Raw genomic sequence first — 13,578 nt, 5'->3', positions numbered from 1 at the left:
TTCTCGGGGGGTAATAATAGTACCAATCTCATAGAGCTATTGTGATTATTAAAGGAGTTAATAAAAGTATTTAGAACAGAGCCTGTACATAGTATTATGTATTTTCTATTACTGTTGTTATATAGATGATAGAGCATCATTTGTTTTCAGATTGGCTCCAAACAATGAGCAAAGTACCATTGTCTTCTCTATTTTCCATCACTCCTACTTTATCATCTCTGAAGTCAGTGACAGGCATGAGGCAGGGTATCAGGGCCTCACCCAGGCAGTAAATGGGCATACTGGAAAGGGGGACCAAGGCAGAGCCCAGCCCTGAGGGGTGACCCAGACAGGCAGGCGAGGACACAGGAAGGCTTCCAGGCAGCTCTCACCCAGGGGTGCTGGATACAGGATCTGAAATCACCATGCTCTTCTAGAGCCCAGTAGCTCGTGTGGTGAGGTGCGGTTCCTTTGTCTCCCGCCAACCCTGGCAAGAACAGGCTTGAATGGAACAGAGCCTGAATGGGAAGAGACTGCAATCCTGACTGAGAAGGGCTGAGGGAAGGTAACAAGCTGACAAGCAGCTGACAGGAAGGTAATCGTGGGGTCTGTATCAGGAGGAAGATTGAAATGAAACAATGCAAATAGTGAAAAGTGTAGTTATGCCAAGACATGAAGGAAAGAGCCATTAAGAATTATAAAGTAAGATTTGCCTCGGAGAAGTCCCATGTCAATATATATATCCTTTTAGGGTATCTGGCTGGCACAATTGGTTAAGCGGCTGCCTTCAGCTCAGGTCATAATCCTGGTGTCCTGGGATGGAGTCCTGCATCAGGCTCCCTGCTCAGTGGGGAGTCTGTTTCTCCCTCTGACCCTTCCCCCCATGCTCTCTCTCTCTCCCTCAAATAAATAAAATATTTAAAAAAATATGTCCTTTTAATAACTTTGAATTGCCAGTATGTAATTTTCATTAGGGGCAGTGACCATTAGAAATTATTTTAGTTTTTTCACTAATGCTAGACTACTACAGATATATAAACTTTTCCAATTATGGAAATGAGTATAAAAGATTACTGTCCTTAGGTCACCTGAATGGCTCAGTAGGTTAAGCATCTGACTCTTGATTTTGGCTCAGGTCACAATCTCAGGTTCCTGGGATCAAGTCCTGAGTCCGGCTCTCTGCTCCGCAGGGAGTCTGCTGGAGATTCTCTCTTTCCTTCTCCCTTTGCTCCTCCCCCTGCTTGTGCATGTTTGTGCACATGTGTGCTTGCTCACTCTCTCAAATAAATAAATAAAATTTTTTTTTTAAGATTTTATTTATATTTGTCAGAGAGTGAGAGAGAGAACAAGCAGGGTGAAGGGCACAGGGAGAAGCAGACTCCCCGCTAAGCAGGAAGCCCGATGCAGGTCTCTCCCCTGGGACTTCAGGATCATGACCTGAGCTGAAGGCATGCTTAACTGACTGAGCCACCCACCTGCCCAATAAGTAAATCTTAAAAATAAATAAATAATAAATAAATAAATAAATAAATAAATAAATAAAAGGATCACCAGTCTTTGACCAGCTGATCCCCAAATTGACAAAACCAGTTTTGTTTGGCTCTTCCTTTAATTCTGAATTTTGGTTTCACGTCATTATGACAGGAAACATACATTTCGTTATAGGCACTCATAATAGGAGTAAACTATTAGAAAGCAAAGCAGAGCTCCAGGAACGTCAAGGTTACATCAGTAGGAGATACAATTCCTTTGTCTGATATGCAGCACGTTTGTTTTTATCATAGAAGGTGTGATTATTATAAGATAGCAAGTCATGATGAGAAATTATCTGTTATTTGTTTAAAAGTCTTAACCTTTTTAAAGAAACTGATATTTCATTGTTCCTCTGATCACAATAACTTTGTCATGAAATTAAATTAAATTTTATCTTTCAGAACCTTAGAATGATTTTTGTATTCAGTTTGGAAGCTAAAGTGAATTTTCGTACCTCATGGCTTTCTTTACTTCTATATTGAAAATAGAATTTGGTGCATAACATAAGTCTGAGTCCTCTTTGGTACATATTAAATTACACACATCATTTAGCTGAATGTAAGTGATACTGTGAGTGCTTCTCGAGTAAATAGGTTCCATTATTCAGCAGATGCAGCCTCGGATGATTCTAAAAATACTCATCCTGGTCTCAATGGCATTTTTCCTGTATTGGCTGTTTGGGTGCCAAGTTACAATCAAGAATGAAATTATCAGGGTTTCTTGGTACATTGTATCAAAGATTATCAAGTAGCTTTGAGCATCACTGATAATACTCCTGCAACTGTGCCTGAAACTAGGCTAAAGGAAAGTAAAACCTAATTAAGGCCGTCTTGAAAAATTTTTGTTTGATGTTTCTTGCTACTCATTTATTGTTTCAAAGTCAGATATCTTGTATTTAACTTCCTATTTTGTCTTTCAGTGTTATGTTGCATAATTGATATGTCGGTTGTATTGGGTAAAATTATAAATGAGAAACCCTTGAAAATATACCCTGTCCTGCTAGGTTTAAGGCAAAAATAATATTCAGGTTTAGTCCTAGGCAGTCACCAAGCATGTCCACAGTTCCGGGGGTGCAGCCCCCTTCACGTGGTTTGGTTGAAGTTAGTCTACCCATTGTTTCCCTACCTTTAAAATAGTCCCCACTCTCTCAGCCTTCACAGGTCAAATGTTTCTGGCTTTAACCATTTCTGTAATTTTCTCTGGGCTCTCCTGATGTGTTATACTTCCACTGATCCTTAAATGACAAGGTACCTGGGAAAGGGTCTAGCCTGTGCAGAAGGGGAGCAGAAAATAATGTGGGGGATCTAAAACATGAAACATGAAAATAATGAAAAAATAATATTAATAATAATGCTAACCCAGTCTCTTTAGCTTAAACTAGACCCTTTCAGGGTGCTATCTCTGGGACTATTTTGGCAACTCAGTGGATTTCTCCAGAAAATAGGAACCTTGAAGTGCCTGGGTGGTTCAGTTGGGTTAGCATGCAGTTCTTGGTTTCAGTGTCAGGGTTGTGAGATGGAGCCCTACCTCCGGCTCTGTGCTCAGCGGGGTGTCTGCTTGAGATTCTCCTGCTCAAGCGTGCACGTTCTCTCCCAAAGAAATACATTTTAAAAAAGAAAGAAAGAAAGAAAAGAAAAGAAAATAGGAGCCTCTTAGCCTTACCCTTAATGATACACAATTTTGATATGCTCATTTATTTTCTTAGAACAATAGTCCTTTCTTACAAAAAAAAAAAAAAAAACAAACAAACCCACCTGCTGTAGCTGGGTGGTGAGACCAATTCAGATACATTTTATTAAAAAAGATATATATTGCTATGGGGAAAAGAGCCTGAAAAAAAAAAAAAAGGAAAAAGAAGAAATACATTGCCGAACAGAAAATCTCCTAGAGAACAAAGATCATGTTAAATATTATATATCAGACAGAGCAGATTCTTATGTATTTCTAGATTCTTTATCATTGAAGATGTTTTCTGTTCAGAACATATAATTTCAGTGCCCCCAAGGCATGCCTTTTGAACGACAGTTCTCTCTGTAAATTATGACCTAAAGAATTAATTCCATTCCACTCTCTAATAAAAATTCTCTCCTTAAAGACTCATGTTGGAAGTCATCTGTGAAGAATTCTTACAAAAATGGTTAGTCCTTTTTGCCAAAATTAAATAAGCCTAGTGAATTGTCACTGTTATGTTTCCCTTATTTCTTACTTTAAAGAAATAATGACACCTGGGGCACCTGGGTGGCTCAGTTGGGTAAGCCTCTGCCTTCGGCTCGGGTCATGATCTCAGGGTCCTGGGATCGAGCCCCATATCGGGCTCTCTGCTCAGGAGGGAGCCTGCTTGTCCCTCTCTCTTTGCCTGCTGCTCTGCCTACTTGTAATCTCTCTCTCTGTGTCAAATAAATAAATCTTAAAAAAAAAAAAAAGAAAGAATGACACCTTACGAAACCAAAATGGAAATTATGGTGGCTAGCCAACACTGGCATAGATGTCTTGAAAACTGAAGTTCTTTTTTTCCCTGTGACGTTATGACTAGTCTTCTTCTGCCTGGTCTAAGAGAATGACACCAGTCTGCCCTACGTTCCCCCTCCCCACACCCACCAACCAGCACGTATGCACACCTGGAAAAAGCATTTAAAAGACAAACAAGAATTGTAAGTTTCCATTTACTGAGAACCTTTTTAAAACATTTCTGAAACCTTACCTCAACTGAAATTATTCCTTAAAATTTCACTATTAATAAATACATATGTTATATATACATATAATATATATGTATATTAATATATAGCTATTATATAAGTATATATATATGTAGATTGTTGTATATAACATATAATAGTATTTATCATGTAAATATGATAGCCTTTACTATATTTCACTGTTTTAAACAATTCTATAAGTTCACTTATTTAGTCCATCTAACACTTTGAAGTAGGTGCCATTGTCAACTTCACTTTACAGACAGGACCTTGAAGCAAAACCACACCTTGAAGAGTAGCAGAGCTCCTTTGGACGCACGTCAGCTCTGTCTGTCTCAGGGCTTCCTACTCCCCAAACCAAAAGAAGCCCACTAGGTTTCACTCTTACTGAACTTGCAGTGAGCAGCATTTGATGTCATCAACTACCCTTTTTTTGGAAACTCAATCTTCTGCATTTGTGACAATTATTTATTAAGCACACGGTTCTGTGTCACGCAGCGTGCTATGCACGGGGAATATTTCAGTGAATACAAATCAGGCAAAATTCTTTTTCTGTGTGGAACGCACATGCTAGTGGAGAGAGACAGATAATGACAGCCTGTGAAACATCAACAACAGTAAAGTAAATTTCACAATGCGGTAGGAGGTGGTACGTGCTATGGGAAAATGTCCGTAAATATTTATAAAGAGGGAAGGGTAGTGCATATTAAAGGGAGGTCAGGGGGAGTTCTGTTAAGAAAGCAAAATTTGAGCAAGAGCTGCAAGGAGGTGGGAACCCAGTCATGAGGATATCTGGGGGAGGAACATTTCCAGAAGGGGAAACCAGCAGTACACAGGCCTTGAGGTGGGTTTGCACTGGTGTGATCGGGAGGCAGGAGTGGAGGCTGAGGTGGAGAAGGGTGAAGGGGGAGGAGTAGAAAACAAGGCCCAGGAAGTACTGAGCATGGTCGGAGCGGGATCTGGTGGGCTGTTCTGGGGAAGTTGGCTCTTCCTTTGAGAGAAATGGGGACCCTTTGGAGAATTTTGAGTAGAGGAGTGACCTGATGTGATGTATATTTTTGTAGGATAATTCTGGCTGTCGAGGACACAAGGGTGGAAAAACAGGAGGCTGTTAGGATAATCCAAGTGAAAGAAACAGGGGAAACTTGGACAAAGGTAGCAAGGGAATGGGGAGAATTAGTCCCCTGTTGAAGGCAGAGCCAACGTGATTGGCTTGGAGGCAACATTGTGAGAAAGAGGCAAATTCAGGATGACCCCAGGGTTTCGGCCTAATTAGCTGGAATAGAGTTTCTGTTAACTGAGGTGGGAAAGTCTGTGAATGGAGCTAAATTTAGGAAAGGCTGTGAGCGGAGCTCAGTTTGGATACAGGAACATATATCAACAAAAACATGTTAAATTCAATATTAAAAATTAAGGACAACTTAAATGTCTAACAATAAATAATTGCATGAATAAACTAATGATGCTCCCATACAGTGGAGTACTATGGAGGCAAAAATATTAAAAAATATTTTGCACATCTGTATATTATTTATTGACTTATTAACTGGAAAAAAAAGCTGATTGCTAAATAGTACTCATGGCTTAACCACATTCCTTTAAAAAAGAAAAAAAGTACTTTGTTTTGTATAGGAAAAATAAAATACATAGTAAAATTGTAGTAGTTGCTGTGTAGGGCAATTTAATTTAAATTTTTTTGTTTTTATTTTTTTTATTTATTTTTTTTTTCAAGCTGACATGGGGAATTTATTTTGTTTTTTTTTTTTTGTTTTTATATCTTTTTAAAATTTTTGTCAAAACATTCTGTGAATAAAAAGGGAAAATATATACTCTACCTACATTTTAATAAGATTTGTATAAGTATAATCTAAATATAATATAGGTATGCATATAAAAAGCCCTGAAGGGGGGGGTGCCTGGGTGGCTCAGTCAGTTAAGCATCTGCCTTCGGCTCAGGTCATGATCTCAGGTTCTGGGGATCAAGCCCCGTATCACGCTTCTTGCTCAACAGTGAGTCTGCTTCTCCCTCTCTCTCTGTCCCTCCACCCCTTCACCCCTCTCTATTTGTATCTTGTGCTCTCTCTCTCTCTCAAATAAATAAATAAAATCTTAAAAAAAGAAAAGAGAGAAAGAAAAAGACCTGAAGGATGTACCCACAATGTTACTGTATTTTCTGTAAATGGCAGGGATGAAAATTTTTTTTTTTTTTTTAGATTCTTCATATTTTTTTTTCTTTTTTAAAAGATTTTATTTTTTAGGTAAACTCTATACCTGGAGCTTGAACTCAAAACCCCCAGATCGAGAGTTGCACACCCTACTGACTGAGCCAACCAGGTGACCCTAGATTCTTCATATTTTCTGATTTTTAAGAAATAGCAAGTATTTAAAAAAAAAAAAAAAGTATTACCAGGGTAAAAGTTTAAAAAGTTATATAAATTAAAAGGAAAACTTCACACATGGTCAGTCAGTAAACTTGGCCTGTATTCTATTGTCATCTTATGGACTGTGTTTGGGACTATGAAGCTGGGCGCAGGACCACTGCATGGGAAGGGTCGGGGGAGACATTCATTCCCATGTTTTGGGAAACTACAGAAGTAGCAATGTCTTCCACTGTTATTTTTCACCTATCAGCCCTCTTCCTGCAATGAAAGATACTGAGAATAAGGAGAGACAGGTAGAGAAGAAAGATCCACGGACCCCCCCCCCCCCCGCCCTGATTCAAATAACCTTTCACTGGGGCGCCTGGGTGGCTCAGTGGGTTAAGCCTCTGCCTTCGGCTCAGGTCATGATCTCAGGGTCCTGGGATCGAGCCCCACATCGGTCTCTCTGCTCAGCAGGGAGCCTGCTTCCCCCTCTCTCTCTACTTGCCTCTCTATCTACTTGTGATCTCTCATATATATCAAATAAATAAAATCTTTAAAAAAAATAACCTTTCACTGTCTTCAAATGATTCTTAAGTAAGGAGTTTAAAAATCCATCTTATTAAAACATTCTATACACTGTAAAATGTTAAGCTCTATATCACTTTTTAACAATTCATCAGTTTCTCCATTATTGTTGGAGATGATTACTCTTTTTTTGATACCTCAAACTTCAACTTGATATACTTCATTATTTCAGAAGCTTACAGTATATGAAGTTCTGAATGCTGCCAAATTTAAGCCCCACACTCTAATGATTTTGGGTGGGGGGAGGTAAGACAAATTATCCTAGACAGGGAGACTTTAAAAACAGCTTTACAACCATTTTGTGGTATCCATTTTCAAATGCCAGTAGGCAGAACTTTATACCAAAGTGTAATATCAGATTCTAAGAAAGTGATATATGAACTAGCTGCCTTGGTGGAAAGATTGAGTGATGTGATCTTGTTTTGTCATTTCAAGGGAGTGAAAAAACTAGACCCCGAAGTCTATGAAAAATTTATCAGTCACAGATTTGGAGAAGAAATGGTACATCGCATAGATCTTTGCTCCATGCTAAAGAAAAAGCAAAGTAATGGTTATTATCACTGTGAGTCTTCGATTGTGATTGGTGAGTACCATTTAAAGATTACTTGCTTTCTTTAGTTTTTATTTCTTTAGTATCATGTCTTTTGGCAGATATTTTGGGCTAGTTGTATATATTTTTCTCAATGACACATTTTTATGTATATTTTATTTTGGCAATAATACATTGGAAATTTTATAGAACATATTTACTATTCATATTTATCAGTATTTTGGTACCTATGGTTTTTATACTTTCATGCTCCAAATATAATTATAATGAAGTCCTGAAATGTTGATTCAAAATTCATTCCAGTTTAATTTTATTTCAAGAATATGAAAAAAGCATCTTCTCCAGTGAAGGCCTATATGAACACACCATTCCACACCACGCATTTTCATGTTTGCTGCTTTTAATTAGCAATTAGGAATAGAATATTCCAGGCCAAAAAGTTTCGTTCTGAGAAGATAAAGTCTAGGTGGCCTGCAAAGATTGAAACTTGTCCTTCAATTTCTTCCCCAAAGGAAACCATGTTTTTCTGGGAAAAAAAGATTCATGCATGAGTGCTTCTATCATCTTATCAGGGAGATTGCATGTGATTGAGACAGATTCATACACAACTATGTTTCCACGTGAAAAGTATATGCATCAAATGAAGACTTTTTTTAAAAACCAGAACAAGGCTGTTCTGCAGTGTGAATGTATTCAAAGGAATCCGATCTGTTGAGATGCAAATGTGCTATTTCAAACCCAGGCATTATTCTTATAAAATTGTGAACTTCAAAAAAATTTAAAAAATAAAATACAGTTGTGAACGTCAAGAGAACCTGATTTGTATACTTTTGAAGTAACAAAGAAGAAGTAATCAAAGAAGATAAATACTTGTATTTAAATATTTCAAGGTCTTCAACCAAGATAATTTCTGTCTGTATCAGCTTGAAGAAAACCTGTGGAAGTATACATCCTCAAAGAATCTTAATACTGAAGGTTGTTAATGGATTAAAGAAATGTTCCAGAGACACAATTTTATTTCCAAATTCTCATTAGATATTTTCAGAGAAGTCATCATTTTACCTTCCTAAGATCTTAGCTCTCTTAAATAGAAGATATTCTGTATATCATCTGAATTTTCGTTCTCAAATGTTTCATGTCTATTTCGAGGAAGATTTTTGTGTTTTCAGAATCTCTGGTGGAGAGCTATTTTCCATCAAAGTTTTGATGAGGGCCAAACAATTTCCATTTAGTAAGGTTAATAGCAGAGGGCAAATTTAAGACTTTCTTGTGTAACACAGACGTTAGCTAGCTTTCCGTATGTTTTCTGTGTACTTACATTGGGCCAATGTTGAAGGAGAACTCCATGCTCTTCCTTGCCTTTCCTGATGCTGTTTAAAAAACAAATAAATAAAAAAACCCTGAGTCATGTGTAGATTTTCCTGAAGATATCATTAGATTAGCATCATCCAGCTTATGACACGTGTCACCTACATTGCCGTTAGACAGCTCTGTTCAGCTCACTCCAAATCAGGTGCGTCAACCAGGTGCTCCTTTCAGTTTAGTCTTTAAAATTCCCCTTATTCTAGGCAATATCTCCAGATTCCTTCCTCAGGCTTCTTTATCTCTTATCTTTACTAACTCAGAGGAATTTAGCTTCTTTTAAACTCCACCAATCTTGTGTCCCCATACTGATCATTTAACATTATTTTAAAAAATGGTTTTTGCCTGTTGCAGATGCTCTACTTTTTGTGTCACGTTTTGGGATGCCAAAATGAATTTTAAAATCATATTTGCATCTAAAGTGATAATTATTATGTTATAATTAACCAATTTTAATACATACTAGAATTCCTTTATTTACTGTGGATAGTTACTGATTTTCTCAGTCTCATTTTTACTTGAGTTTAACAGAATATTTAGGAAGATTCAGGACACTTTCTTTGTAAGTTTCATTTCTTGATCTGGTTTAATTGGCTTCTTTTTGATTTGATCCTAACTCAGATTTAAAGTGTGTTTCCTATACCTTGAACCTGTATTAATATTGTATTGATAAAGTAGGACATATTTCCATTATTTTTTTTTTCCCAGCGTAACAGTATTCATTGTTTTTTGCACAACACCCAGTGCTCCATACAACACGTACCCTCCCTATTACCCACCACCTGGTTCCCCCAACCTCCCACCCCTGCCCCTTCAAAACCCCCAGGTTGTTTCTTAGAGTCCATAGTCTCTCATGGGTCGCCTCCCCTTCCAATTTCCCCCAACTTCCTTCTCCTCTCCATCTCCCAGTGTCCTCCATGTCATTTGTTATGCTCCACAAATAAGTGAAACCATATGATACTTGACTCTCTCAGCTTGACTTATTTCGCTCAGCACAATCAACTCCAGTCCCGTCTATGTTGCTACAAAAGTTGGGTATTCATCCTTTTTTTTTTTTTTTAAATAAACATATAATGTATTTTTATCCCCAGGGGTACAGCTCTGTGAATCATCAGGTTTACACACTTCACAGCACTCACGATAGCACATACCCTCCCCAATGTCCATAACCCCTCCCCCTCTCCCAACCCCACCTCCCCCTAGCAACCCCCAGTTTGTGAGATTGAGTCATTTATGCTTTGTCTCCCTCCCAATCCCATCTTGTTTCATTTATTCTTCTCCTATCCCCTAACCCCCCATGTTGCATCTCCACGTCCTCATATCAGGGAGATCATATGATAGTTGTCTTTCTCTGATTGACTTATTTCACTAAGCATGATACCCTCTAGTTTCATCCATGTCGTCGCAAATGGCAAGATTTCATTTCTTTTGATGGCTGCGTAGTATTCCATTGTGTATATATACCACATCTTCTTTATCCATTCATCTGTTGATGGACATCTAGGTTCTTTCCATAGTTTGGCTATTGTAGACATTGCTGCTATAAACATTCGGGTACATGTGCCCCTTCGGATCACTATGTTTGTATCTTTAGGGTAAATACCCAGTAGTGCAATTGCTGGGTGATAGGGTAGTTCTATTTTCAACATTTTGAGGAACCTCCATGCTGTTTTCCAGAGTGGTTGCACCAGCTTGCATTCCCACCAACAGTGTAGGAGGGTTTCCCTTTCTCCGCATCCTCGCCAGCATCTGTCATTTCCTGACTTGTTAATTTTAGCCATTCTGACTGGTGTGAGGTGATATCTCATTGTGGTTTTGATTTGTATTTCCCCGATGCCGAGTGATGTGGAGCACTTTTTCAGGTGTCTGTTGGCCATCTAGATGTCTTCTTTGCAGAAATGTCTGTTCCTGTCCTCTGCCCATTTCTTGATTAGATTGTTTGTTCTTTGGGTGTTGAGTTTGCTAAGTTCCTTATAGATTTTGGATACTAGCCCTTTATCTGAGATGTCGTTTGCAAATATCTTCTCCCATTCTGTCAGTTGTCTTTTGGTTTTGTTAACTGTTTCCTTTGCTGTGCAAAAGCTTTTGATCTTGATGAAATCCCAATAGTTCATTTTTGCCCTTGTTTCCCTTGCCTTTTCCGATGTTCCTAGGAAGAAGTTGCTGCGGCTGAGGTGGAAGAGGTTGCTGCCTGTGTTCTCCTCAAGGATTTTGATGGATTCCTTTCTCACATTGAGGTCCTTCATCCATTTGGAGTCTATTTTTGTGTGTGGTATAAGGAAGTGGTCCAATTTCATTTTTCTGCATGTGGCTGTCCAATTTTCCCAGCACCATTTATTGAAGAGACTGTCTTTTTTCCATTGGACATTCTTTCCTGCTTTGTCGAAGATGAGTTGACCATGGAGTCGAGGGTCTATTTCTGGGCTCTCTATCTGTTCCATTGATCTATGTGTCTGTTTTTGTGCCAGTACCATGCTGTCTTGATGATGACAGCTTTGTGATAGAGCTTGAAGTCTGGAATTGTGATGCCACCAACTTTGGCTTTCTTTTTCAATATTCCTCGGCTATTCGAGGTCTTTTCTGGTTCCATATAAATTTTAGGATTATTTGTTCCATTTCTTTGAAAAAAATGGATGGTATTTTGATAGGGATTGCATTAAATGTGTAGATTGCTTTAGGTAGCATAGACATTTTCACAATATTTATTCTTCCAATCCAGGAGCATGGAACATTTTCCATTTCTTTGTGTCTTTCATGAGTACTTTATAGTTTTCTGCATATAGATTCTTAGCCTCTTTGGTTAGGTTTATTCCTAGGTACTTATAGTTTTGGGTGCAATTGTAAATGGGATTGACTCCTTAATTTCTCTTTCTTCTGTCTTGTTGTTGGTGTACAGAAATGCAACTGATTTCTGTGCATTGATTTTATATCCTGACACTTGACTGAATTCCTGTACAAGTTCTAGCAGTTTTGGAGTGGTGTCTTTTGGGTTTTCCACATATAGTATCATATCATCTGCGAAGACTGATAGTTTGACTTCTTCTTTGCCGATTTGGATGCCTTTAATTTCTTTTTGTTGTCTGATTGCTGAGGCTAGGACTTCTAGTACTATGTTGAATAGCAGTGGTGATAATGGACATCCCTGCCGTGTTCCTGACCTTAGTGGAAAAGCTTTCAGTTTTTCTCCATTGAGAATGATATTTGCGGTGGGTTTTTCATAGATGGCTTTGATAATATTGAGGTATGTGCCCTCTATCCCTACACTTTGAAGAGTTGTGATCAGGAAGGGATGCTATACTTTGTCAAATGCTTTTTCAGCATCTATTGAGAGTATCCTATGGTTCTTGTTCTTTCTTTTATTAATGTGTTCTATCACATTGATTGATTTGCGGATGTTGAACCAACTCTGCAGCCCTGGAATAAATCCCACTTGATCGTGGTGAATAATCCTTTTAATGTACTGTTGAATCCTATTGGCTAGTATTTTGGTGAGAATTTTTGCATCTGTGTTCATCAAGGATATTGGTCTGTAGTTCTCTTTTTTGGTGGGATCCTTGTCTGGTTTTGGGATCAAGGTGATGCTGGCCTCATAAAATGAGTTTGGAAGTTTTCCTTCCGTTTCTGTTTTTTGGAACAGTTTCAGGAGAATAAGAATTAGTTCTTCTTTAAATGTTTGGTAGAATTCCCCTGGGAAGCCATCTGTCCCTGGGCTTTTGTTTGTTTGGAGATTTTTGATGACTGTTTCAATCTCCTTACTGGTTATGGGTCTGTTCAGGTTTTCTATTTCTTCCTGGTTCCGTTGTGGTAGTTTATATGTCTCTAGGAATGCATCCATTTCTTCCAGATTGTCAAATTTGTTGGCGTAGAGTTGCTCATAGTATGTTCTTATAATTGTCTGTATTTCTTTGGTGTTAGTTGTGATCTCTCCTCTTTCATTCATGATTTTATTGATTTGGGTCCTTTCTCTTTTCTTTTTGATAAGTCTGGCCAGGGGTTTATCAATCTTATTGATTCTTTCAAAGAACCAGTTCCCAGTTTCATTGATTTTTTTCTATTGTTTTTTTGGTTTCTATTTCATTGATTTCTGCTCTGATCTTTATGATTTCTCTTCTCCTGCTGGGTTTAGGGTTTCTTTCTTGTTCTTTCTCCAGCTCCTTTACGTGTACGGTTAGGTTGTGTACTTGAGACCTTTCTTGTTTCTTGAGAAAGGCTTGTACCGCTATATATTTTCCTCTCAGGACTGCCTTTGCTGTGTCCCACAGATTTTGAACCGTTGTGTTTTCATTATCATTTGTTTCCATGAATTTTTTCAATTCTTCTTTAATTTCCTGGTTGACCCATTCATTCTTTAGAAGGATGCTGTTTAGTGTCCATGTATTTGGGTTCTTTCCAGCTTTCCTCTTGTGATTGAGTTCTAGCTTCAGAGCGTTGTGGTCTGAAAATATGCAGGGAATGATCCTAATCTTTTGATACCGGTTGAGACCTGATTTGTGACCCAGGATGTGAT

At 38.2% G+C, this 13,578-nt stretch overlaps 1 protein-coding gene across 3 annotated transcripts in view; it reads left to right on the top strand.

Annotated features, from left to right (window-relative positions):
- Nucleotides 1-13,578, top strand: part of AKAP7 (A-kinase anchoring protein 7) — a 155,112-nt gene that overhangs the window by 75,734 nt on the left and 65,800 nt on the right. For 2 of the 3 annotated variants that reach the window (XM_046005975.1, XM_046005973.1), the window contains one exon: nucleotides 7,595-7,742. In XM_046005975.1, the coding sequence (XP_045861931.1) occupies nucleotides 7,595-7,742 (148 nt within the window). Of the gene's footprint in view, nucleotides 1-7,594; nucleotides 7,743-8,221; nucleotides 9,129-13,578 lie in introns of those variants that run through there. The other variant, XM_046005974.1, reaches the window with a different exon arrangement.

Source organism: Meles meles, chromosome 5, assembly GCF_922984935.1.
Source record: "Meles meles chromosome 5, mMelMel3.1 paternal haplotype, whole genome shotgun sequence".
In the NCBI taxonomy this organism is placed as follows: domain Eukaryota; kingdom Metazoa; phylum Chordata; class Mammalia; order Carnivora; family Mustelidae; genus Meles; species Meles meles.
Note: the sequence above shows the minus strand (reverse complement) of the source record. Positions and strands in the feature narration are given on the sequence as shown.